The sequence below is a fragment of the Pagrus major genome, chromosome 7, assembly GCF_040436345.1.
Source record: "Pagrus major chromosome 7, Pma_NU_1.0".
NCBI classification, from domain to species: Eukaryota; Metazoa; Chordata; class Actinopteri; order Spariformes; family Sparidae; genus Pagrus; species Pagrus major.
The window spans coordinates 14,050,972-14,075,149 of NC_133221.1; the positions used below are offsets into that span (position 1 = coordinate 14,050,972).

The 24,178-nt window shown below is 41.8% G+C and overlaps 1 protein-coding gene across 1 annotated transcript in view; it reads right to left on the bottom strand.

Moving 5' to 3' along the window:
- LOC140999959 (dedicator of cytokinesis protein 3-like) overlaps window positions 1-24,178 on the bottom strand; it is a 51,680-nt gene that overhangs the window by 17,980 nt on the left and 9,522 nt on the right. Inside the window, exons 4-19 of the mRNA XM_073470558.1 lie at window positions 22,321-22,376; window positions 18,240-18,336; window positions 16,104-16,252; window positions 13,850-13,934; window positions 12,511-12,552; window positions 10,196-10,350; window positions 9,910-9,991; window positions 9,465-9,525; window positions 9,225-9,372; window positions 7,381-7,469; window positions 5,413-5,538; window positions 2,695-2,819; window positions 2,364-2,526; window positions 2,101-2,207; window positions 216-387; window positions 35-132 (exon numbers count right to left, since the gene is read on the bottom strand). Of these exons, the coding sequence (XP_073326659.1) occupies window positions 35-132; window positions 216-387; window positions 2,101-2,207; window positions 2,364-2,526; window positions 2,695-2,819; window positions 5,413-5,538; window positions 7,381-7,469; window positions 9,225-9,372; window positions 9,465-9,525; window positions 9,910-9,991; window positions 10,196-10,350; window positions 12,511-12,552; window positions 13,850-13,934; window positions 16,104-16,252; window positions 18,240-18,336; window positions 22,321-22,376 (1,755 nt within the window). The remainder of the gene's footprint in view (window positions 1-34; window positions 133-215; window positions 388-2,100; window positions 2,208-2,363; window positions 2,527-2,694; window positions 2,820-5,412; window positions 5,539-7,380; window positions 7,470-9,224; window positions 9,373-9,464; window positions 9,526-9,909; window positions 9,992-10,195; window positions 10,351-12,510; window positions 12,553-13,849; window positions 13,935-16,103; window positions 16,253-18,239; window positions 18,337-22,320; window positions 22,377-24,178) is intronic.

Consider the following 24,178-nt stretch of genomic DNA (forward strand, 5'->3'; position numbering starts at 1 on the left):
ATTATCAATAGATATGTAATACGATGACGGCGACCTTGACAATCTCCTCTCCACTAATCTGGCGTAATCGGCCGAGGATGTCCAACACCCTGTCTGGATGGGCCTTCCAGTTCAGGAGGGCCAGAAGGTCCACTAAACAACAGAAAAGAAAAATGAACTGAGTTGAATAGGAAGTGAAAGAACATGAAGAAGAGCAAGCGAGGTGTTAAGATTACCATTCTGTGTGAGTTTGGTGGAGCAGAGTATTGTGGAGACCCAGAAGGTTTCTTTGGGGCTTCTCTGGAAGGGCAGGTTGGCCGGCAGGTTGGGGCAGCTGTTGAAGTCTTCCTTACAGCACGGCAGACTCAGGTACAGGCCCTGGTTACTGAAGGTGGCGTTTTCATCACACTAGAGGACGGAGAGGGTAACAGAAGATTCATTAAGGTTTGGAGACATTTGATTGGCTTTTACATTGGGTGGTGAAGTGGCAGGAGAGTGTTCCTGTCCTGCCATGCCCAAAAAAGAGTTGCTTTCTGGCTTCCAAGCATAGAAATGCTGCTTGCTAATGCAACATTAGTTGTGCTGCCTCACATGATTATATTCTAAGGGTTAAACATTTTAGCATGTCTGACAGGACTATGGCTTTCTGGCTTTGTAGCGTACTAATGTGCTACTAATGTACTTTGCGTAATCGTGCAAAAACGTTTTTTTCTAAAGGTAATACTTTAGCATGCTAACAGCAGATTATGAGAGAACAACTTTTGACAAATTAGTCAAATTTTGTGCTACCAACGCAAAAACATTATACAAGAGTGATACTTTAGCATGCTAAGAGCAGGTTATGTTGATCAGAATACACAATGCTAGCATGCTTAAAACTTTATACGTGGTCTCATAGCATCCTAATGCTTCCTGCTAATGTCATTATAAAAATCTTATCCTAAGAGTAATCCGTTAGCATGCTAACAATAGGTTACACTGACCAGAAAACATGATGCTAGCATGCTAAACATTTTTGGCGTGTCTCGGCTCTCTGGCTTCACAGCATACTAATTTGTTGTGCTACCATGCAAGAATGTTGTTCTATACTTTAGCATGCTAACAGCAAGTTGTTGAGCATAACATATAATGCTAGCATCTCTTAAAATGTTATACCTGGCTTCATAGATTATTAATATTGCTTATAGTGTCATCATAAACATGTTACGTTAGCATACTAACAAGAATTTACATTGATCAGAACAGATAAAGCTAGCATGCTAACATTTTAGCACATCTAACAGGGATAAAGCTTCCTGGCTTTATAGCTTACTAATGTTGTTTGCTCGTACAACATTTTTTGGCTACCAAGCAAAAATGTTTTTCTAAGGGCAATATTTTAGCATGCTAACAGCAGGTTATGTTGATCAAAATACATAATGCTAGCATGCTAAAAATATTAGCATGTCTGACAGCTAGCTATGATTTAGGGGTCACAGGAGTTTAAGGTTAAAAACAGGCTTAAATACACTACATTATCATTTCAATCATATATAGACATATAAAGTCAAAGGCGACAGGGTTTGAAGACTGTAAATCTTAATGGACATATTATTTACATCATTCTCAAGCTCCTTGGTGAATGATTTCACACTGAAAACCAATATTCACGAGGCAGCTCTCTAACTGATGTGGTCATTCTTGAATTTTAGGGCTTAAAGATGTGGGTCACAGGCCAGAAAAGGCTGACAATAGCCTACGGACAAAAAAAAACGTTGCTGGTGCTGCTGAACAAGTCATTCAGGGCTGCTCAACTATCACAGAGTAGCTACTGTACATGTTTTGGTGAAGTAGAGCAGACAAAATGAATTGGTGCATTTCATTACGTGTTGTCAGCGCACTACATGACCCACTGCTGAGAAACTGCAATAAAAGACATACAGAGAGCTGCCAGCAGTGGACTCCCCACCGACACAGACACACACCACCACAGCTGAAGGCCAATTTAATGCACTCAACTTTTAATTTGAAAGCTAAGGACATAAAGGGTCAAAGTTAAAGGGATCATGAAGTGTGTACTGGGTTTCTACAGTAGATAAAGAAACACCACACATCTGAAATGTGCGTTAAACCTGCACATACCTTGTACACATACAGCTCGTGGCTCTCATCCGACAGTGTGGTCCCGTCTTCTCTCATCAGAGGAGTGAAGGCAAATCCGAACAGCTTTTTCTCTCCTTTGTCTTTAGCTGAAAGGAAGCACATCACAATAACACACATCATCATCATCATGCGGCATCTACACAGCACAAACCACACTTGTATAACTCAATGCGTGATCCCATCCGTTCTAATAAACCCATGGAGAGACGAATGATTGCCACTGAGCTGCATTACTGACTCACTGGAGCAGTGTCTGAACTCAAAGCGTAGGTGGGACCCCCTGAAACGATCTATGGGAATTGGTAGCTTGACCATCTCACTCCAGCGAGGCCCGTTGTTGTGGTACAGGACAAAAGAGCGATACTCGGTGGTGTTGGGCTCCCCGCTGCCCAAACTGATGCAGTCCTGAGAAAGAAAAACGAGCACGGATTCGATTACTTTTTTAGCGGCATGTACATTTAATGACATATCAAATTTAGCGTGTGGGCATATGGGAGGAAGGGTTGCACTCATCATGACTCATATATTAATAATGATATGGTGCATAATAAGTCATGTACGTATGTGTCATACTTTGAGTGTGTCCCCGTCGGCGTAGAGTACATAGAGCGTGACTTCAATGTTCTTCTGAACACTCTTGCCTCCTCTCTCGAACTCCCCTCGCTCCAGGGTCAGATACAGGTCATTGCGTGTGTCGCCTAGGACAATTACAAAGAAGAAACTTTAATTAAAGGGGAAATCTGCGTATTTTATATACCAAAGTCTGTATAATGGTCTTGGGAAGAGCTGCTACATAGAAACGTTTGGTTGGGAACAACAAGTTAGAGAATGAGAAAATGACATACTGTAGGCTGTAGGAGCCTGTGTGTTCTTGTTCTCATAGAGGCAGCTGCTAAAACTGTACACATCGGCTGAGTTACAGGTTGTGATATAGAGCAGAGTATGCTAGTCAATGTCGGTAAACATTTAAAGGCAGACATGCATCCTCTGGAAAAGGGGTTTCCATTGTCGGTAACGCAAAAGTACTCCAACAAGTTACTTTCATCAGCAGGTAACGTCATTATTTAACAAGTTACTTTCAAATGTAACACTAACACTGACTGTAGGGGAGGGTTAGGCGAGGGGTGTTCAGTTGGTTGCAATCTGCAGCCTCGCAACTAGATGCCACTAAATCCTGCACACGGCACCTTTCATACATCCCTGGTATGGAGAAAGAAGTGAGGTTACAAGACCTCTATAGCCTCCTCATTAGTAGCCACTAGCATAACAAACACAAATCTCCATGAGAACTGTTGCATTGTGGGCAATGTTTTTGACAAGAATGCGTAAAAAAGACAAAATCTGGAGCTGCTGCATTCATTTTTACTTTTCTTTCTTGTAACAAAGTTGAACGAGTACACTGCCAAGTCAGCGGAGCCCTCCTTTAAGCTTGACACACCACGACGTCATGGGCAAAATCATTTCCCTAAAGCCCTGTCATAGCCTTGCTAGCTTGAGGTTCAATGTAACCCTCAACAACAGGACAAAGACATCTCAGAAAGTCCCAGATGATGATAACAAGCATGTCTCCTGCCTTGGCGATGTTAATAAGTTATAATGTACGCGTCAGCCTCTGCTCCGCAGATGAACCGCGAGCGGTCAACATAAATTAAGCAGCTGTGCGGACTAAGATGTGCACCACACGTCATTGTTCTTGTCAATGAGAAATGACCCCGCTGAGTTGTAACACACTGTAGCTCATGACTGCCTCAGCACCTTTTGTGAGGTCAGTGTTTAATGGAATAAATATCAGAGGCAACAGTGGAGGAAGATATTGCAGTTATTTATAAAATCAGATTACAGTTATTTATATCCGAGTCATTTCCTTGGGGACGGATGAGTCACAAGGGTTGATATTGGGAGGTATTTCAGGCTAACTGGAAAAGAAGCTGGGGAGGAGAGGAGAGGAGAGGAGAGGAGAGGAGGAGAGGGGGGAGGAGGGGAGGAGAGAGGAGAGAGGAGGGGAGAGGAGAGGAGGAGAGGGGGGAGGAGGAGAGAGGAGAGGGGGGAGGAGGAGAGGAGAGGAGAGGAGAGGAGAGGGGGGAGGAGGAGAGGAGAGGAGAGGAGAGGAGAGGAGAGGAGAGGAGAGGAGAGGAGAGGAGAGGAGAGGAGAGGAGAGGAGGGGAGAGGAGAGGAGAGGAGAGGAGAGGAGAGGAGAGGAGAGGAGAGGAGAGGAGAGGAGGGGTTATGCATTCTCAGAGGACACAGAGCAGAGCGGTGTTATCTGATGAAATATACCGAAATAAACACACACCTCTCTCTTTCTCTTTTTCTTTAAGTTTTCTTTGAAGACCTGTGCTCTTCATAATTTGCACAGCACCTGACCTAAATGTTGATCTTACACCAACAGGGACTGAGAGTCTCCGAAATACCAGCGGTGATAGAAGTACTTTCACTTCAGTAAAAGTCCTGCAAGTACAGACGCACTAATGCTGAGGTACGTTAGTGTTCCCGATCGAGGGGAGAAGTCCCCTGGATGGGTTGTGAGGTGATTAATGAGGGAGGAAAGAAGAAAAAACTAAATTCTGCCACAAAAATCTGATTTCAGTTTTTGCACCTTCCTCTAGTTCCTCGAAAAGGCCGCTTGAGGCCGGCTCCAAAAGCGAGTCGATCCCCACAGAGCCGATATTAAAATGCCTGACTATAAAGCAAAAATAAACAAGTTAACAGTCTGTTACAAAAAAAAAAAACGTTTTCAGACTGCGTAGCTAATTTTATCCGCTCTTGACAACTGTACGGAGGATGACTCATTTAAATTATATTAATGCTTTAAGTTATGCTTAATTTAGGGCATCGGCACTTGCGTGACAGGAGTAACCACGCTTTATTTCCCACTTCAGCTCCACCTCTTTGCCCATTTTTGGATTTTGGATTTCCTCTGAAGTCTAGTAATGTATAAGGTAAGGTACACAGTAGTATCTAATGGAAATACTCATGTAAAGTATCTTAAAATTCGACTGAAGTACACTACTTGTGTAAGTGTACTAATTTTCCATGACCGCTAAATAAAGATGCAGCGTGTGCCCATCACAACAGCCCACTCTGCTCTTGCTTTTTCCTGCTGTTATGCCACATCCTTGCTTTTCTGACATCATCCATGCCCCGTCTCTCTGATCCTTCACCTGCATCCTCTGTTCCCTCATCTGTGACCTTCTCCTCTTCCCATTCCTCCAAGCCATCTGGCCTCAGGTGTACTCCTCCTATCCGAACCTCTCTGTCCCCATTGCCGCCCACTGCTCTTTGCCTCCTTACCTGGCAGGATGACATCTGGGAAACCCAGTTTGCGTGTGAGTGCCAGGGCCCTGTTGAACACAGCCTGGTTCTCCCGTCTGATCTGCTCCAGCTCACCTCGCAGCAGCTGCAGGGAAATGATGAGGCCTGAGGGGCAGGAGGAGGGGGTGGTGGGCATATGTGTGTGTAAATAGGGGGGGGAAAGGGCAAATGAAGAGGTGTCGGGTTGTGGGAGGAAAGTGGTATTGAAGAAGAGTAAGGGACGCAGAAGAAGGGAGGGACACGGGGGTATTTAAAGGACATTAGTCAGAATGTGGGGGAGGAGAAGACAGACAGAGGAGTGGATGGAGAGACATGATCAGAGTCAGGGAAAGCAGAGGGAGGAGGGAGAAACAGTGTTGTGTGAAATTACGCAAAGAAGAAAGGAAAAATTTGGCTAGTGACAGATTTTTGTGAGGCATGAGTCATAAATCAAACTGTGAGAAGTAATAGTGAATGAGCAGCAGTCACGCTTATACAGTGAAGCCATTTTGAAAATCCCACACAGAAAGATTGTTAAATACCAAAGACACAAAGTGACCTGAGATTACAACGTGTCGTCTCCCACAGATGATTATTATCATACTGACAGTTAGATATTTGATAAATACAGTACAGTCTGTTGTAAAGTCAGGTCAATTTAACTGTACTTGATAAATATCAGGGTATAGCGATACATTTTTAAAGTACCTATAGAAATACAACGTCTGTTTTTGGTTCATCTCATGAAGTTAAAGTAAAATTAAAGGAATAGTTCAACATTTTGGGAAACATGTCTCCTCACTTTGATGGCAGAATCTAAAACCCTGAACATACAACATGGTTCAAGCCTCTCAAATGTAAACATCTACTAGTCTTCAGTGATATTAAACTGGATATCTTTGGTTTTTGAACAGCTGGTCAGAAAGAAACAAGAATATTTGAAGGCATCGACTGTTCTGGGAACTGTGCAGCCATGCTCGCTTTCTTGCCGAGATTTGAGATGAGAGTATTGATGCAACTCTCTTATTTGTTATATGATCCTACAGCCAGCAGTCATTCAGCTCAGTTTAGGCCAGTTTCTACGTCTTGGCTCGGAGCAGAAGTCATTTTTCCAGACTGAGAAAAAGTCCCCACAAAACCACAAGGTGTCATTTTTACACGTCTTTTTTGTTCAGACTAAAAAAAAAAAAACGGACAAAATACTGTTTGTTAAAAGGCGCTGGTAGCGTCAAGCTAGCTGTTTCTCACTGTTTCTAATCTTTGTGCTGAACTCATTAGCTGCCATCTGTAGCTTCTTATTTAGCACGCAGTCACGAGAGTGGCATCAATCTCTCATTCAAACTTTTGGCAATAAAGCAAAAATACCAAATGACAAACTATTGAATTTAATATCTGAAGAAAAAAAAAAAGGTTCTTAATCAAATTGGTGTAAAAATCCTGTAAATCTTAAACAACTTGAAACCTGCTCATTGATTTACAGTATCAGTAACAGGAACTGTAAGGTGCCTCTATGTAAATCCTCATTTAGACAAACAGCTTTTTCCATACAGGGAGCAATATGTGGACTAATAAACCTATAAATAAACTAATAAACATGTTAAGCAGACTCTGCGTTTAGAAAAACATGTTGCTTAAATGTAATTTATTAACGCTTTCGGCACCTGAAATTCAATTAATCTCCATAGTACTGAGTTGAAGGCAGAAATCTCAAAACTAGCTAAATAAAATACAACAATACAACCAAAACTAAATGTATGTCTAGATATCAGCAGTCACGTGACCTGTTGGCAGCTGTCCTCAAACAAAACCTGGACCGCTGCTCACTCACTTAGACAAAAACATTAGCAACAACTGTTGAATGCCTTTGAGTTTCTTCTCTTTCAATTCTAACCAAAATAAAAATAAATGTATAATTCAAACCCCGCGGAGCCCAAACAGGTACCAGATCTGTAGAGACAACATATTTACCATAGTTGGTGCTGGGAGCTGAGTACTTGGTGTTGGACTTGCGGATGATGTTCTCATGTATCTGGTACCACTCGTTCTCATTGTTGCATCTGTGGGGAAAGACAGTTGGGTAGGGCTGTTAACAAAGCACCCATTAGTGAGTCCAGATGGAGGGATCAGGACTGTGCGCATGGGGACTTCATCATCAGCATGTGTCCCAGAGACGATTTCCTCCTGGAGAAAAGGTAGCAGCAGGGGGAGGTGCTATCAAGCAGCACATTAGCCCAAATGCACAGCTCACTAAGCAAACCTGACAGCCAGCTCTCTACCAGCCTTTTTCATTACTGTGGGCCCGTAGGCCCCTGGGATGGCATGGGGAAATGCACAGACTGGAGCGTTATAGGAGCCGACAGTTTGGAGGCAGCTCAGCACTGAATCACTGCTTGCTTTTTAAAGGAAGAGCTCTTCGCCCCGGCAAAGGAATCCGATAAAAACGACAGCTTTCTATTCTAGAAATCTTTATTTCACACCGCACTGTGTACTTATCCTGAAAATACTACACAAGAAAAATGTCATAACAGCATCGCAAAGTGTATGAATGACCTCTGACCCAGAGCGGACGCTGAGGAGGACAGAGGAGACATTCTAGCTTTTGACGGACAAGAGAAACGCTGAGCTTTGTGTTTTTTGTCTTTGTCCTCTAACTTTGCTCAATTATCTAAGTGTCATCTCTCCCGCTCTCTTCCCTTCTCCTTCTCCGTGTCTCTCCTCCTCCTCTGTTGCTGGGTTGGCCGGCATACAGGAGTGGCTCTCTGTGGCGAAGCCTAACAGAAGGAGCCAGATTCACAACACGCCAAGTGCCCTATCTCAGGCCCGGGGTGAGAAGCTATTGATTTTCCAGAGGACACTTCATTATCATTCTGGTCAAAACGCACCAGGCATCAACGCTGAAGCACTAGGTTGTCATGCAAGACATTCGCAGAACATTCACACGTTCCCACCTCGTTAAATAGAGTCTTTATCAGAGGCCATGCAGCTACCGAGCAATTACACTGATTATTACGGAAAAACTGAAGTGTGTACACACCGTTTTTACAAAAATAGTCACTATACTCTGCAAAAGTTCAACCCCAAATCACAAGTACATATTTCTTTCCTCTTACCTTGCGTGCTTTTTATCCATCAAGGTTGTTTGGATGCGAGTCGCTGTGTTTTGGAGATATCGGCCATAGAGATGTCCGCCTTCGCTTGACCGTAATGTTACTACATGGCACTTGGCTTTCCGACATCAATGACTCTTTTCAGAAATCATGACCCGGTTACTCAGGACAACCCACAGACTTTGTTGTGAGCAGTTTCATTAAGGAGCTATTTGCTTTCTACTGAACTTCACCCACCAACAGCATCAGAGGGAAACGTGCATCTACTCCCGGATGAGAGGCTCTTGCTCGAGACAGCACAGGATGTAAACATTAATGGCGTCCTCCTCGGCTGAGCTGTAAGCTAGTGTGGCCAGCTAGCTTTTCGTCCATGAGTAGATGGACGCCTCCTTCTGAGCGGTGTCATGTTGGCAGGTGCAATTTAGTAAAAACAAATGAAACTGCTCACAACAAGGTCCATGGATTATCTTGACAAACCAAGTCATGATTTCTGGAAAGAGACACTGATGTTGAGTTTTTCAAATGTTCAGTTCAATTATATGCAAGAGAAGGCAGACATCTACAAAACTCTGCAACTCAAACAGTCTAGATGGATAAATAACACGTGTATTTTTGATTTCTGGGTGAACTGCCCCTTTAAAATCCCCCTTTTCTGCTACTGTAGTTGGAATCAAGAAGAAGAGGAAGCGTCTCATGTTGACTCACGTATAAACTTTCAGCACAAAGTCCTTCTCCTCTTTGAGGTCAGTGATGGTGTGGAAAACGTCGCTCATGGCGAGCACAGCGCAGCCATAAGGTCGTCTGTACTGCACATGAGGCGGGCCTTTCTTTGAGTCGTTCAGCAGCATGCGACCTGGAAAAAACCAAGGAGAGGGACGCGCAGAACATCAGAAATCTCTGTCATTGAACACAAATGACAAGTTTTGCACGCTGTATTTTATTTACCGGTTCTTACGACGTGTGCAACAATGTACAGGTCTCTCTTCAAGTCTTTACTGCTCAGGTCCTGAAGAGAAACGAGATGAAAAGGTGAAATATTTGTCAGAGGTGCAAAGATCAGTCATTTGAAAAAGAAATGAATAGCCAACTATCTTGACAATTGATTAATTGTTTCAGTCAGTTTTTCAAGCAAAAATGACATTTGCTGGTTCCAGCTTCTTAAATGTAAGAATTTTCTGCTTTTCTTTGTTATTTATGATAATAAAATGAAGAGTCTTTGGGTTTTGGACTGTTGGTTGGACAAAAGAAGCAATTTACAAATGTCACTTTCATTTTTCAAATGTTTTAATAGACTACTCTTGAAAATAATCAGCAAATTAATCTATAATGAAATGATTGTTATTTGCAGCCCTAATATTTGTATTCATGTCTAGAAGGGAGAATATGTTACCGTGAAGAGAGCACAGAGACGATCCACCTTCTCTGGATTCTTTGGTCCGCCATTTTTGTTCAGTTTCACCATGAACTTCTCACTGCAAAAGAAGCCAGTTCACTGTCAACCAGTGTCTGTCAACCACAGAAAGCCTCAGTCAATCTGCTGAACAGAGGTAGTGTGTAGACATATGTGTGTGTGTGTGTGTGTGTGTGTGTGTGTGTGTGTGTGTGTGGTTGTGTCTCTTTGCCCTTGTCGGATCACTCAGGGCTTTTTGTGTGCTCACTGAGAGGCCTCCGTGTACCTGATCTGTTTGGCCTCACGAGTGTCGTACAGAAAGAAGAAGACGTCGGCGTCCTCACTGATACTGTTGTAAGTAAAGCTCTTCAGATTGATGAAGAGGTGGTGCGACACGGGGACACGGCAACCGTCACCATGGCGCTGCCTCGTGCTGTCACCCTGGGATGCAAAGAAGAAAGTGACCGTTAACGAGACGGGTCCTCACTGCCACTCTGTATATAGACAGCTTATTTATTAGATCAATGAGGGGTACTGTAAGGGGTGAATAATGTATTGATATATGCTCCACCGTGTATTTCACCCTGTCACAAGTACATGCTATTTACAGTAAACTCAGTAGACACACAGGCTGCCATCTAAATAAAGAATTGATGAATGAAGGATGAGAAAGTGCAGCTCTGGTGGGTCTGTGTTTGTTGATAGGGGCTGCGAGGAGAGTGCAGTCTGTGATGATAAGATTCTGTGTTTCTTTGATGTATGACAAGAAAATTATGTCCCTTCTCATCATACATTTTTGTCTCAGTTGCAAAGGACTCTGCCAGGGTCCTTATTGAGGGAATTGTTAGATATATTCTTGCAGAGAGTTAAAGAGAATATCTATGTCTGCAAAGAGTTTAAAAAATTAATTTACTGATTGAAATTGATCCTGATTTTAATAATTCAGTATCAATTCATGAAATCCTGAAATGGATCTTTTATTATGCCTTTATAACTCCGGCCAAGCGTCAAATGCAGGTAGAGTTTCTGTTTGGCGAATAAATCTTTGTACCAAAACAGTCATGTCATTAAAATCTATACTGAGTGTCACGAGTGCGTTTTGGTGTAATATATGGACATGCTTCTGTCCTCCGCTGTCTGTGCCTGAGTTTGACACATGCACACCAGGACAGGGACTTCATGGTGCATTCGTGTGCACCTCGTATATTCTGAAATCTATACTTGAATACACTAAGGTTGTTTAAAATGGTAACGTTTATTTTTTACCTTATTTTCCTTTGTTGAAATACATAGACCTAAATCTGTCATTACTTTCTTGTTCTCTGATGTTTTTTATAATTAAATGCTAAAAATACAACAATATCCATTTTAATTCTCTATAGTCAGACTTTAACCACAAATCTCTAAAACCATTTAATTTACTTCTTAATGTCAACATTAATAATTTTAATAAAGCATCAGGTAAGAAGGTTCTTAGAAAAATCTGCATTATTTCTGACAGTCTCTGAACATTACCCTAACCTATTTAATATTGAACAAATCAAATGTAATCATTAATTGAACTGAGTTGGGAAATCAGTGGCAATACGCAGCTCTATATCTGCCTGTTAAACATGAAGCTGCAGCCAGTTAGCTTAGCACAAAGACTGGAGATGGGAGAAAGCAGCTAGCCCTGCTCTGTCCACATGTATTTAAATCTATGTACCAGCACTTTTAATTTTAGTTTGAAACACTCGAAAAATTAACTAAAATGATCAACAGGATGCAAAGAAATAGCAGTTTTGACGTTGTGTCAAGGACAACTATGTATTGTGTTTAGATATCTACTGAAGTTAGCATGCTAACCAGCTAGCCTGAAAACCTCTTTCTCCCAGCGGTCCTGTGCTAGTGGTGTAAACACCAGCACCCCCTTGGTAGTCGGGCTAGCTGCACGGCTAACTGAGCTAATAGGCTAAAAGTTGGTTAAACGAGCAGTCAGTAGTTATTCTGGTGGTATGCTGTTCATATTTGTTGGGAGTATAAATTCAAGGTGGCTGATTCCTTACGTATTGCACCTTTAAAGCTCACTAATAAATATATATTTTGTTAATTTACTGTACAAGTGTACAAACAATGTGTTATGGTTTTAAAGGGGGCTATATAGTATACTTCAAATACTAAAAATACTTCATCCCTTAATGGAGTCAAAATGCAACAAGTCTTTAAGCTGGTGTTTTCACACATGAATTTCAGTCGACATCTATAGTACACTACTGTACTATCTGTGCACACATCTTGGGGCATACGTGGACCCAGTGGGATTCGACCCACTCTGGCAGCGCTGGTGTGAGGTTTTTATGGAGCATGGTGGTGACACCTTGTAATCCACATTTTATATCAAGGCTTTTTATCCCTACATGCTCGTATCCTCCTCTACAGGAACTAGATACATTCTTAGATCACCAGGATTAATGGCCACTTATAGTAAAGAGTCTAAATGTGACGGTCATAGTGTCATACCTGAGTGGCTGCAGAGTGTTCGGAGAATAAATGAAATGAGGGTTAAAGTGACAGTATGGTTTTTGATGGCTTTGTAAACAAGCAACTTTGAAAAGACTGTACCTGGTTTGTGCTTTGCTGACCACAGTGTCTGCTGGATACATGCTAAAAAAGAGTGAAGTTCAAAAGAAAGATGTCAGATCAGTCGGTCCATTCTCTACTCTTCCCACACAGCATTGAACTTATTTACCTTACAGCAGCTTCAGACAAACACCACCTGAACAATGCCTCGGTCGATGCTTCATAGCTCTACTACTTCTCCTGCAGCGCTAATAGAAGCCCACATGAGGCAAAACGTGAGTGTGTGGGAGAGGAGAGGACAAAGCCAGTATCGCCCACACACACCTCTCTGCTCAGCAGCCTAAAAGGACTCCTCTACTCCCCAACCTGAAGAGGTGCCAAGGCCTTGTGCCCTGCCAAAAACAAGCTCGCTTTCATCGACAGAGTCAGGAGGCTTTTTGGCAAGGAAGAGCTACGCTGTTGTTTCTGGACAGAGCATTTAGTGCACAAACATTCTGCGTGCAAAGCTGAGAAACATGGCAATGGGATAATGGGAGGCTGCAGGGCAGTTGGAGAGTGTTTTGATCAGCATACGGAGCTTCAGCTTCTGACCAGAAAGGATCTCCCTTCCTAGATAACCATCTCCAACAGTAGATTTCATAACATCTGTGCTGTAATCGCATATTTCTAAAATTGGATCTGCTTCAGTAAGTCTCCTCGGTGTGTGTTGTGTGTGTGTTGTGTGTGTGAGTGTTTATGTGTTTAGATTTACAAGTCCCATATCACCAAAACACATTTGAGGCATTACTTATTTATGGGAATACGTCTCTAGTCTGGTTGGTGGTTTACAGCAACCCACGACTAAAATATGTAATTTATTTAAAAAAATAACAATAAAAAATTCATTTGCATGCATTTTCCCATAGCTTCACCTGAGGCCTGTCGCTTTGCATTACGTCTGCATTGCTAGCTGGCAATCACGCTTGTGAGAGTCACATGGATGCAAAGGAAAGGGACACACTCAATATGGCGGTAAGATAAGCATAAAGAACAGGTCACATGAGGCAGCTCCAACAGCTGAATCGTGCTCTCTCTCTCTTGTGAGTCACCTTCTTATGGATGGTTTGATAATCGGTACATTCACACATCCCTTCACATCCAACAACACGTTCTTATATGCAAAAACCAGGCGGCGCGATGAAAACAAAAGGCACTCAGCGAGCTCAAAAAGAGCTCACAGTGTGTAAAGACATCATCATCGTTTGAGTCAACAGATAAACCAACAGCATTCGACTTAAATGCATTTTTATCCTACAAAGAATATACATTTACTTCATTATTCATTGTGTTTCATAATTCAAAGGGCGCATTTGTTCAGCAAGAACAATCCCACCCAACATACCAGTTTGTATAGCTCTGATATGCTGATCTGATCTGGTTCCACCATTTCAAACTCTTTTCTGGGAACAAGGTCCAAGCCAAGGTGCCTGGGGAAGGAAAGAAAGAAAAGGCTCTGACTCAAACAATATCACATTTACCATATTAGTTAAAGTATATTAAATGCTGAGCTTTGTGCATTCTCGGTCTTCATTTTTCACTTGAGGTTTTTACAGATAATAAGGGCCGTCTAAACATGTCTCATTAAACTTTCTAATATGTATGTTATCTTTAAACATCCCTTCATAAACATTTACTCCAGTAATGTGCTTACGTATAATAACAGCGCCGTATTTCTGTTGCGAGCTGAATTTCACAGGAAAATTTTGTTTTTTTTACTCCACTTTTTGTATCTGCAGGGGTGGAAGTAACTTATTACAACTACTCACATTACTGTGATTAAGTTTGGGGTACTGTACTTTTGTAGCAGAGTCCCCTTTGACTGCTATTGATAATGCATTACGCATCAACTCTTAAAAAGTAGCTGATACTCTGAGCAGTGTTTAAGAAGAATACTTTGTACTTTTAACTTAAGTATTATTTTAATACCAGTAGTTTTACTTGTAATTTGAGTAATATTTCAGTAATGTAACTACTTGAGTACAGATTTTCAGTATCCGTTCTCAGCTGTTTGTCTGTTTTCTGTGTGATTATACTGACAGCAGTGTCAACCCAGTTTCAGATTCCTTGCATGTGTTCTGATGTTCTGATTCTTCGGTGAAAACACGTAGCCTGGCTCCGTCCAAAGGTAGAAAAATCCTCTAAATCTTTAATAACTGACATGTTATATCTTGCGTTTTAATCCGTTATGAAACCCTAGGTGTAAGAACGACAGTTTGCTGTGTTACTGGGGGCGGTTATGTGCTAGACTACCTCTTGGCTAAGCACAGTAACTTCCTGGAGTCTCAGCTGGTAAAGGCCAAGAAACAACGGTGGTTAATGTTGGTCGAACATTTGCTTAAAGATTTAATAAAAAGCACAGATTTAAGAAGATGAAAGACAGATAAACTTTGCCTCTTGTGGTATCATATTATGTACATGGGTGTCTATTTTCTGTATGTTGTTGGAATGGAAACGTACAGTATGTTATCTCATCTCTTGTTATTTCATTATTTTTCATTCATCTGGATAATGTGATTGCCTCCTGTCGACTGATGTTATAATATAAGTGGTTAAACATGTTGGTTCCTTACATGACTGGTCTTTTTCGACGCCACTATAATAAAGGCGTTTAAATAAATAAATATAGTGCGTTACAAACGGAAATACACAAGAAAAGTGTATTAACTTAAACACCTAAAACTTCTGTTTGGTCATAATGACACAGAAAACTACATTTTCCATGACTCCAACAGACACTTTCAGATTAGTCTTGTGCATTATGTTATTCCAACAGTGGAGGACATTTTTGGCGTCTTTGGAAACATTAGGATCTTGTAGTGGGATGAGGATTTATGGCTTTAACAGTACTTAACCACTCAACATGAGTTTGCATTAAAGAAGACCTGCCAAAGGGTCTATGGGATTAAAGACGCTAAGTACAGTACTGAAGTGGATATAATTTGTTGCCTTACACCTCTGCTTCATGACGTCCTATATCACACTGTAACCCTTCACTTAAGCACAATTGTGTAGCCTCAAATCACGGGGAGCTGTCAGTGTTGCTGTGATCCTTTGACCATGAAATTAGATCACTACAGCGCTCAGGTCAGTGTGCACTACAGAGCACTGATCTCAGCGTGAATGGTGTTAAATACAGTGTGTTTCAGGCTCCACCTCTGAGTTTTCTATATGAACACACTCTATTTATGACCAATCAGGTGATGTAGTTCAAAGTGAATATCCGTGTGTTTTTATGTGCAGTGATCTTATATTAAACTGACAGATGGCCCCCTCCTCAGCCGAGCTGGAGCCCTCACGTCTTTATCTCGGTTATGGATGCCTGTCACAGCTCAGCTGGATGAGAGTTTGAAACTGGCAACAGTAAGACTATGGCTTTACAGTTCCTCCAGGGAGATGTGCATTGACTTTAAGCCGCTTGAGATTCACTCATCTGCTAAATGACCATGAAATTACATCAGAGAGGATGCTATTACGCACCCACTCATCCAGTGTTGGAGATCTCTCCAGTGCCAAAGAAATATGATCTTCTCCGGTAGCCAACAGTTAAAAACAAATGTTTGGGTTTTGTTTTGTTTTTTTGAGCATGCACCACTCACTCATTGCCCCAGTCGAGCCGGACGGTGATGTGCCGCTTGATCTCACGGGTCTGGTCCTGGGCGAGGTGGCCCTGGATCAGCTGCCGACGCAGGTCGATGAGCTCATTCATCACATGGCGCAGCTTGTGGAACAGATCCACCTTGTGTTTCTATTGAAGGAAGCCAAAAAGACTTAGTTAGGATATTTGATCTCCTCCCACTATGTAAAGACTATTAATTAAACTCTTTCCATAATTAGCTGATATCTTCTCTTTTATTAATTGTATAATGCTCTGAAGCTACAAAGCTGATAACTGAGAATGAATGTTGTGTTGCTGTGTTCCACATCGCAAAGTCATATAAATGTAGGATATCTGAGTAACTGTTATAATTTCACCGCTTCCTGATAGATCAGTGACTGAAAAGATGATGGAGAGTGAAAGGGACATATTTCAAGGTTAAACAACATATTTGATAACCCATTAGCTAACGTTAGCAACCACTTCCTAGCATTATCCTACAGTAATGTTGGCTAGATAGTGGTTGAATGCTAACGTTAGCTGTTATTTCACCAATCAAATTTGATCAAATATGTTGTTTTACCTTAAAAGAAGCCCAATTTCCCTCCAGATTTTCATTATTCATTGTCTACTCAGCTGCTGTTCAATTGGGAAACAATTTGTCAGATTATTCCCGACATTTATACAACCTGGAGCACAGCTGTACAATATTTGAGCTTCCCACCCTGAGTGTGATGTCAGAAGAAAATGGCCGCCATGTGAATATGGCCTATTACATTAAATGAGTATTAAAACTGTTTCACATATCCAAAATCGATATGTAGTGATATATAAATATTTCTGACAACACTGGTTGCTACTGAGATTTAAAGTCCACTGGTTTATTTAATGAAATAAAAAAAAAAAATCAAGTCTGTCATGACCTCCTCACAGTCATGCATTTCATCACCGTTTCTCCTGGATCAAGGACAACACTTTTAATCCAGGTATTTTCTGTTCTCCCTAATGGTATGACAAGCCCACATTACCACCCAGGTTTGTTTACATAAATGCAAAGATTAAGCGCTGCCACAATGCCCATGTAAATTTAATGAGGATAAACACTGCGTGTTTTCAAAGGCTGGTAGCTGCTGAAAACAAAGATTTTTGTCGGGGTTGATGAGCCCTTTCAGACATCTATTCTGCGGGGCTAATTACGTACATTATAACAGACACACAGTTATGCTTAGGCCATTGCTCCCTGAAGTAACACAATGAATTGTAATTGGCGACAATAAGGTGAAATGCATCAACATCAAGCCAAAACTGCATCCTATTATTATGGATGCGACTGTGGCAACATGGCCCATATCACACAGGGGGTGAGCACCAAAACCAGCACTGTTAAATCAGCGCTTCACATTAGTCGAGCTTGAGAGGAAGTTACATCATCACACCAATGCCTAGGGCTCCTTAGTTGCTCAGAGCGTGAGCAGTCCTCAGTGAGAGTTATGTAAAGACTCGCAGCCAGCTCCGCAGCGTATCCACTCAGCTCCAAACTCAAAACCCTACCAACCACTTCTGCCTGCCCAACCAACGTGCAGCAGGATTAAGGATGCTTTGGGTTTTTCCAGTAATCACTTTTGCCCTGCAAGTAAAGGCTGACTGAAGGTGGTAAGCAGAGCCGGCTCTTAAGATGATGCAGAAACTGTGAGGGGCAGGCCAAGATCAATCAATGGCTGAATGACACAGCATGAAATTGCATACGACAGGTCTGTAGGCCATTATCTGAGCCCCCACCACCGCTTCTGTTCCTACATAGATGCTATATGTAAATGTAGGGTGACAGTCAGAACGACATGCTATGGGGAAATATTTAAAGGAGCTGTCACTGTATGTTCGGGCTCGTCTCTGGCTATTCAGCACTCTTGCCGGCAGACCTCGTTAAACCAGGTGTTGAATTAGGCGCAGTTAAGAAAAACATACTGGAAAAGCCATCGAAGCCCCTCAGGAGGACGCAAAAGAAAACAACAACGGATGCAATTTCTTCTCCCAATTCCCTTGGAAATTCTGGTTGTGTTAGATCCAGTCTCACATTTATTGCTAAGTGTTTTGTTTTTAATATGAGTGCGATGTACTGTAATATAGTGCTACTGACCACATAGAGCTGCTTCCACAAGACGCCCCATTCCTGCAGTGTGGAGGTGGTCTCTGTGATAATCGGGTCCTCGAGGGGCACCACCGTCTCGCACAGGCTAAAGGAAAAAACACACACACACATCCAGTTTGCTCTGACACCTGCTACAATATATTCTTTGGTCCTCATCAAGTGTGACCATAGGGGGCGCTGTTGTGTGGATGTTACAATGTTGTATAAATGGTTGTTGCTATTAATGTCATGCAGTCTTTAAAATGAGTGAAAGAGAGCCCGGTATTACTGTTTAAAGAAGATGAGAGAAATGCCAAGTACCTGATAATTATTGGGTGAAGCATGCACAGCTCAGCAGAAGAGCTTTTGAATGAGGGTTAACATTTCTGACACAGGTAATCAGACCAAAACAAAACAATATGCAACATTTTAACATTGTCAGAAACTTCATATTTCTTTATCTTTATTAAAAACTGTTGATAGAAAAATGTCTTAAAGCATTTTGAATAGAAAAGCCCGGTTGTATGACACGTCCCACCCTTACCCCTTTCTGCTTTATCACAGCCGAACCCGGAAACATATCAGCCAGTCGTGTTGTTGCACTGACACAGTTGAGATTCATGACAATTTCAACCAGCTGGGTGCGGTTGCAAACGGACTTCTAACAGGCATGGAGGAGGAGGATATCACACTAATGCACAGGACCACCAAGAAAGGTGAGGTCATACAAAGATCAGACATTAAACTCGCATCTGTTCGAGTGCTCTGGTGGGACGAGCTGACAGCGTCATGTCATGGCACTCTGGATTGAGCCCTAAAAGAAGTTAGTGTCATGAAACCAAGTAAACCTGTAGGGGAAAAAATTATTTTAAACCTTACTTTTTTTTAGTTTTTAAGCATTTTTTATCAGATTTAATGATCTGATGGTCGTTCTATACGTGCAATTATGTCCCGGCGACCTTTGAAAGTGAGGTTGAGGCTCTCTCCACATTTATTTAGATAGGGCCCTGGTCTTGTTAGCCCAAAATAACTGCCTGGGGGGCGCTGCCAAGATGGCTGCAGAGTGGCAAGACTCGCCTAAAAGGACTTAAAATAAAACCGAGCCCAATGTGGACGATAATGATGCGCGGATCACAGTTATATCCGCGAGCACTGTGTTTAATCCCAAATCAGGTGGGCTGGATCATACAAATTAAAACTATCAGCGGATGGTGGGTTAAACAGGGAGAAACATTCCCCATCAGAGCTGTCAAAAAGATTTATTTCAGAAGTTTAAATCAATCTTAATTCTGTTTCCTTTGTCCTGTCAAGTTTACAACTCCGATTTTAGTTTTGTTGCGTAAATGTGCCACTATATTTGCCGACAGTAACATTACGTTATATAATGCCAAATAAAAGACTCATAAATACAACACACAATAAACAAAACTCCTTGAAAGCTCACGCTGCTCGACGTTATTTAAAAGACAACACTGTACAGCCTACAGTGTCTGCTAGCGGTGCAGTGAAATGTAATGTACATGTAATGTGAAAATGTACATGCAAATTTGGATGAATTCAGAGCCGATCCGCAAATAACTAGTGGACAAACTTAACGGTGGTCACAGAATGTGGGGTAACACTGGTAGTTAGCTACATGCTAGCTTGGTGCAGGGACTGGAGGTGTGGAGATGTGGGTCGCTGAGCAATAACGTTACGCCTCATTCGGAAATCACCTGATTTAGTTCACTGTTGGTGTCACCAGGTTTGACACAAAGCTGTCCGTCGGAGGTCAGTGAATACCTCCAAACCACAACATATCATTCCTACATATCGTGTCTACATCGGCTTAATACCGAAGATATCGGGTGTGGACGCTGTAAAGTTGTTTTAAAAGCACCTTTGACAGAGCTGGGCTGACAAAAGTAAGGTAACAGCGTTGACGCCAGTTTTTTGAAGAACAGCTGGGAAATGACAAAGAGGTGATATCATGCAGCGTAATGAGATTTATCTGAGGTGGAGATATTCCAGTAAAAACCAGCAACACACATCCTTCCTGTGCGACTACATTCGTTGGGAAACATTAAACCAAAGGTTAGATCTCTTGTGACTCTTTGCACTTTGCTCACTGAGCTCTGCCCTGTGCTGCAGAGAATTATCTTTAATACTGTATCATAGTTTTTGCAACAAGGGAAGCATTACACAATGAGTCAGGGTGATTGTCTGCGGCAGAGATGCTTTGGGAGAACGACAGATATGCAGTAGGTGTGTCACCTCATTAACTCCATGAGACAGCAAAGCAGATTTCCCAAAGTGCAACTCCTGGAGCGAGGCAGTATAATAATGTCAATTTAAAGTCTGCACTTTTAATTGTTTGAGTGCAAATGCGAGTCCTCCTGCTATGTGGTAGCTCAACTGGAGGGTGGTGATATAACAGCAAACTCCCAGTCCACGCTGAGCCACAGATCCCAGCACGCAGATTTAACATCCATGAGTTCGGGCTGATAAAGAGCTCTGCTGCCTGCTTTTGTTTTCGCCTTTATTCCGGCCTCCACAGCCGTGACCGGCTATTGTGACGGGAACTGAAGATGACCGCTGGATGTACCGTCTGTGCGAGAGAGTTTGTGCATGCAAGTCAGCAGCTTTCTGATGTTCTTAACGTTCGTCTTAAAGATCGGACCGTTACGACTCGTCATGCTCTGAAATTCTCTCAAAATCTGTATCACAGAGCCTGTGTAATGAGACGGCCCTGACGAGTACAGATAAACACAATTGTTTTTTATCATCATTGCTCGAATTATCTTCCAGTAAGTCTCAATAAAGGCCTTGTAGTGATGAATCAGTAAAGACAAACGACTGTGTAAGCGTCAATCTGTTTGTTTCTGCTTCATAATACACACATTTAAAAAGATGATTCAATGTTTCCTTCACTTTAATCTTATGTGTATACTTATATTGTGATCTTGTAGTTTATTGTGATATTTAGGTGGTAATAGCAAAAAGTCTGTAAAGTCACCAAATACAACCGACTTTGTTTTAAAGATGCAATATGTAAGAATTGGCCACCTGTTGGGGGTCACGCCAAACAAATGGGGAGAAGCATATCAGCAGAGCAGCCGCTTAATGCTGCTAGCTGTTGCTGCCATCAGCTAGCTAGCCGTGCAGCTAGCGGTCCAGACTGAGACCTCGGAGCTGGTTAGCATGCTAACTGCAGTAGATGTCTCTGCAACACAATAAATAGATGTCTTTGACGTGACATCAAACCTGTTATTTCTTCCCATCCTGTTGTTCAAGTTCAGTTTATTACTGGATGTATTAAACCAAAATTAAACCTTTAAAGGTGGAAACTGTTAAAAATGCTGGAAGCGGCTGAGGAAACTGTTTTTACTCTGCTTTTTACAACCTGTTATACTGTTTTAGCGTACCAGACAGCGTGTTGTAAAGCTGGAAAGCTGGCTAAACCTGGTTATCTCCAACAACAACTTCTCCAACTAGCTAATTAATTACATAAGGATGTTGATGAAGATGACGTTGACTTTTTGTTCGTGTCGGAGGGTACAACTCTTGCTGGTCGCAGGCTAACATCAGCTGCGGCTGCTGCAGGGGACCTAGCTTCCAGGCTCTCAAACACGGTGCACTCTTTGGCTTTTAGATATATACCTATATTTGATGTTTGACCAGGCGTTTCCTCATATTCGACGTGGTGCTCTGGTCAACTTTGTTTCTTGAATTACATTTATTGTAGCGAGTGTCGCCCTGACTCACTGAGATTTGTTGCAGGGGTGACAAGACACAATTTAAAGACGTCACTTTGGGTCCTGGGAATTTGTTTTTACACATTTGTTTTACATTTTAAAGACTAAATCATGAAACGATTAATTGACTTATTACTGTGACAAAGAACAGATAATTCCAGCCCGCCTGGTCATGAGGGGACAATTATTCACCAATCTGGCAACCTCTTTTGTGTCTATTACTTTCTTTCTTTCTCATATGTGATGCATACACGTTCTGAAAGTTCAAAATAAACATCTTTAAAAAGTTGGATGCTTGCATTTTTAATTAAGATGCTGCACAAGCTCAAGTAGCAGCGCTTTATCCTCCAACTTACCCTCTATTGGTCACTGTGGATTTCTTCAAGTGGACATAGCTGACTGGGAAAATACCCTGTGGACAGAGGAAGGAGCAGAGAGGTTACACAGCGTGACAGGATTAGGTTCTTAATTCTCCTGCAACACGTAACTAAAATGTACAGTACTGTGTTGTGTTTGTGTTATTAGGTAGAATAACCTAAACTGTGTTGAGCGCTACGATCGGGGGGAAAAAATAGGTTTTACAACTCTGCAAGATCACACTTCCCTTATATGTCTTCTGATCGCTTCTGCTTTGCTGTATGCGAACATTTTTCGTGTGAAGCCCATACCATGAGAGGCAGAGCAACGTGCATAGCCCTATTGTGGCCGGGCTTAGCAGGGGAAGGGCGATGCGAGACCGAGCGGTGCCAACTGCCACCCTTGCAGTTCATCTTTCTTTTTCTAATCTGCCAGATGTGAAGAATTGGCCACAGCGAGCACAACTAATTCTCTCAGCACAGAGAGAGTATGGGGGCGAATGAATGTGGGCAGCGGAGTACATAACAAAATGGAGGGGTGTTAGTAAGGACTGTAAATAGCTGATGAGAGTAGAGAAGGACAGCATGTAGCCACTAACACCTACATTTACCAGGACTGGACGGCTTTTGTGCTTTCTTTAAAACATCCCAGCAGCATCACATAATACCTCAGCTTCTGACATCTCAGTTTTAAAGCAAGAGTAGACATGCGATATAGAAAAAATTACCTGCTAGCTCTCATGTTTCTAATAATATATCCGGCGTTTGTATTTGTGGATGTGCAATTTTTTACATCCTTGTTCTCCAACCTTGTATAAAGACTCTCCCAGCTCTGCTACAGGTTATCAAGGATGTCATAAACATCCTTTACTAACAATCACGGGAAGCAGATGTACCAGTCGTATATAACAACCACTTACTGCAAAGTATTGATCTCTGTCAGCAGTGATGGTGTTGTATTATTCCGCAGCTATGATCTCTTCTTACAGAGCGGTGTGCAGAGGATTTTTTTCAAAACAGTGCCGCATGAACAGACTGAAGTGAGCGCTGAGAGGTCTGGATTAAATCGCTCCGTTCTTTCTGCATTGATTAAAGATACAGTATAACGAGTGTTTGGTGCATCCATCCTGCAGAAGTTACCGGATAAAACATTGTTTAGTTTAATGCATTACAACTAAATAGTCATTTTTTTGGTATAACGTCTGGATTTCTGATCACTAACTGCACCATCTGCTGGCTGAAAGGTAAACAAACGTGGCTTATCCAGTGAGAGAAAACAGCACAGTAGCAATACAGCATGCACTCAGAGCAGAGCGTTGGGTCCCTGGTGCTCCGATGATCTGTAAAGTGCCATACTACAATTTAAAAAAATTATAGAGCTGGCTTGCAGTAAGGTGGTCATTAATCACGTGATACACATGCAGGTTAAAATAGCGTCTTTATGAAAGCACCTCTGGAAATACAGGTCAGGAGATTTCTATTTTTGTCAAATCAAAGCTCTATTCAATAAATTAATCACTCAATAATGTCTTGAAGTTATTTCTGGGATCTCTCACATCACAGCATCATTCACAAATACAATCGTTCATAAAAAATAAAAATAAAAACATCATGTGGAGACTACTTTGTGTTACAAGGCAACCAGTTTTACAGATGTTTGGGTGAATGTTCATTTATTTGAATAAAATAAATCTTATATTAAATACTAGCTGGCCAAGTGAGTTAATCCAAATCCAAATATATGTAATTACAATTTCTTTCTGCTTCACCTATGAGTCTAAACATGTGTTTAATTCACTCAGGGTTCATTTAAATGGACGACACTGAATCACACAGTGTCAAACCAGTGATCTGTGTA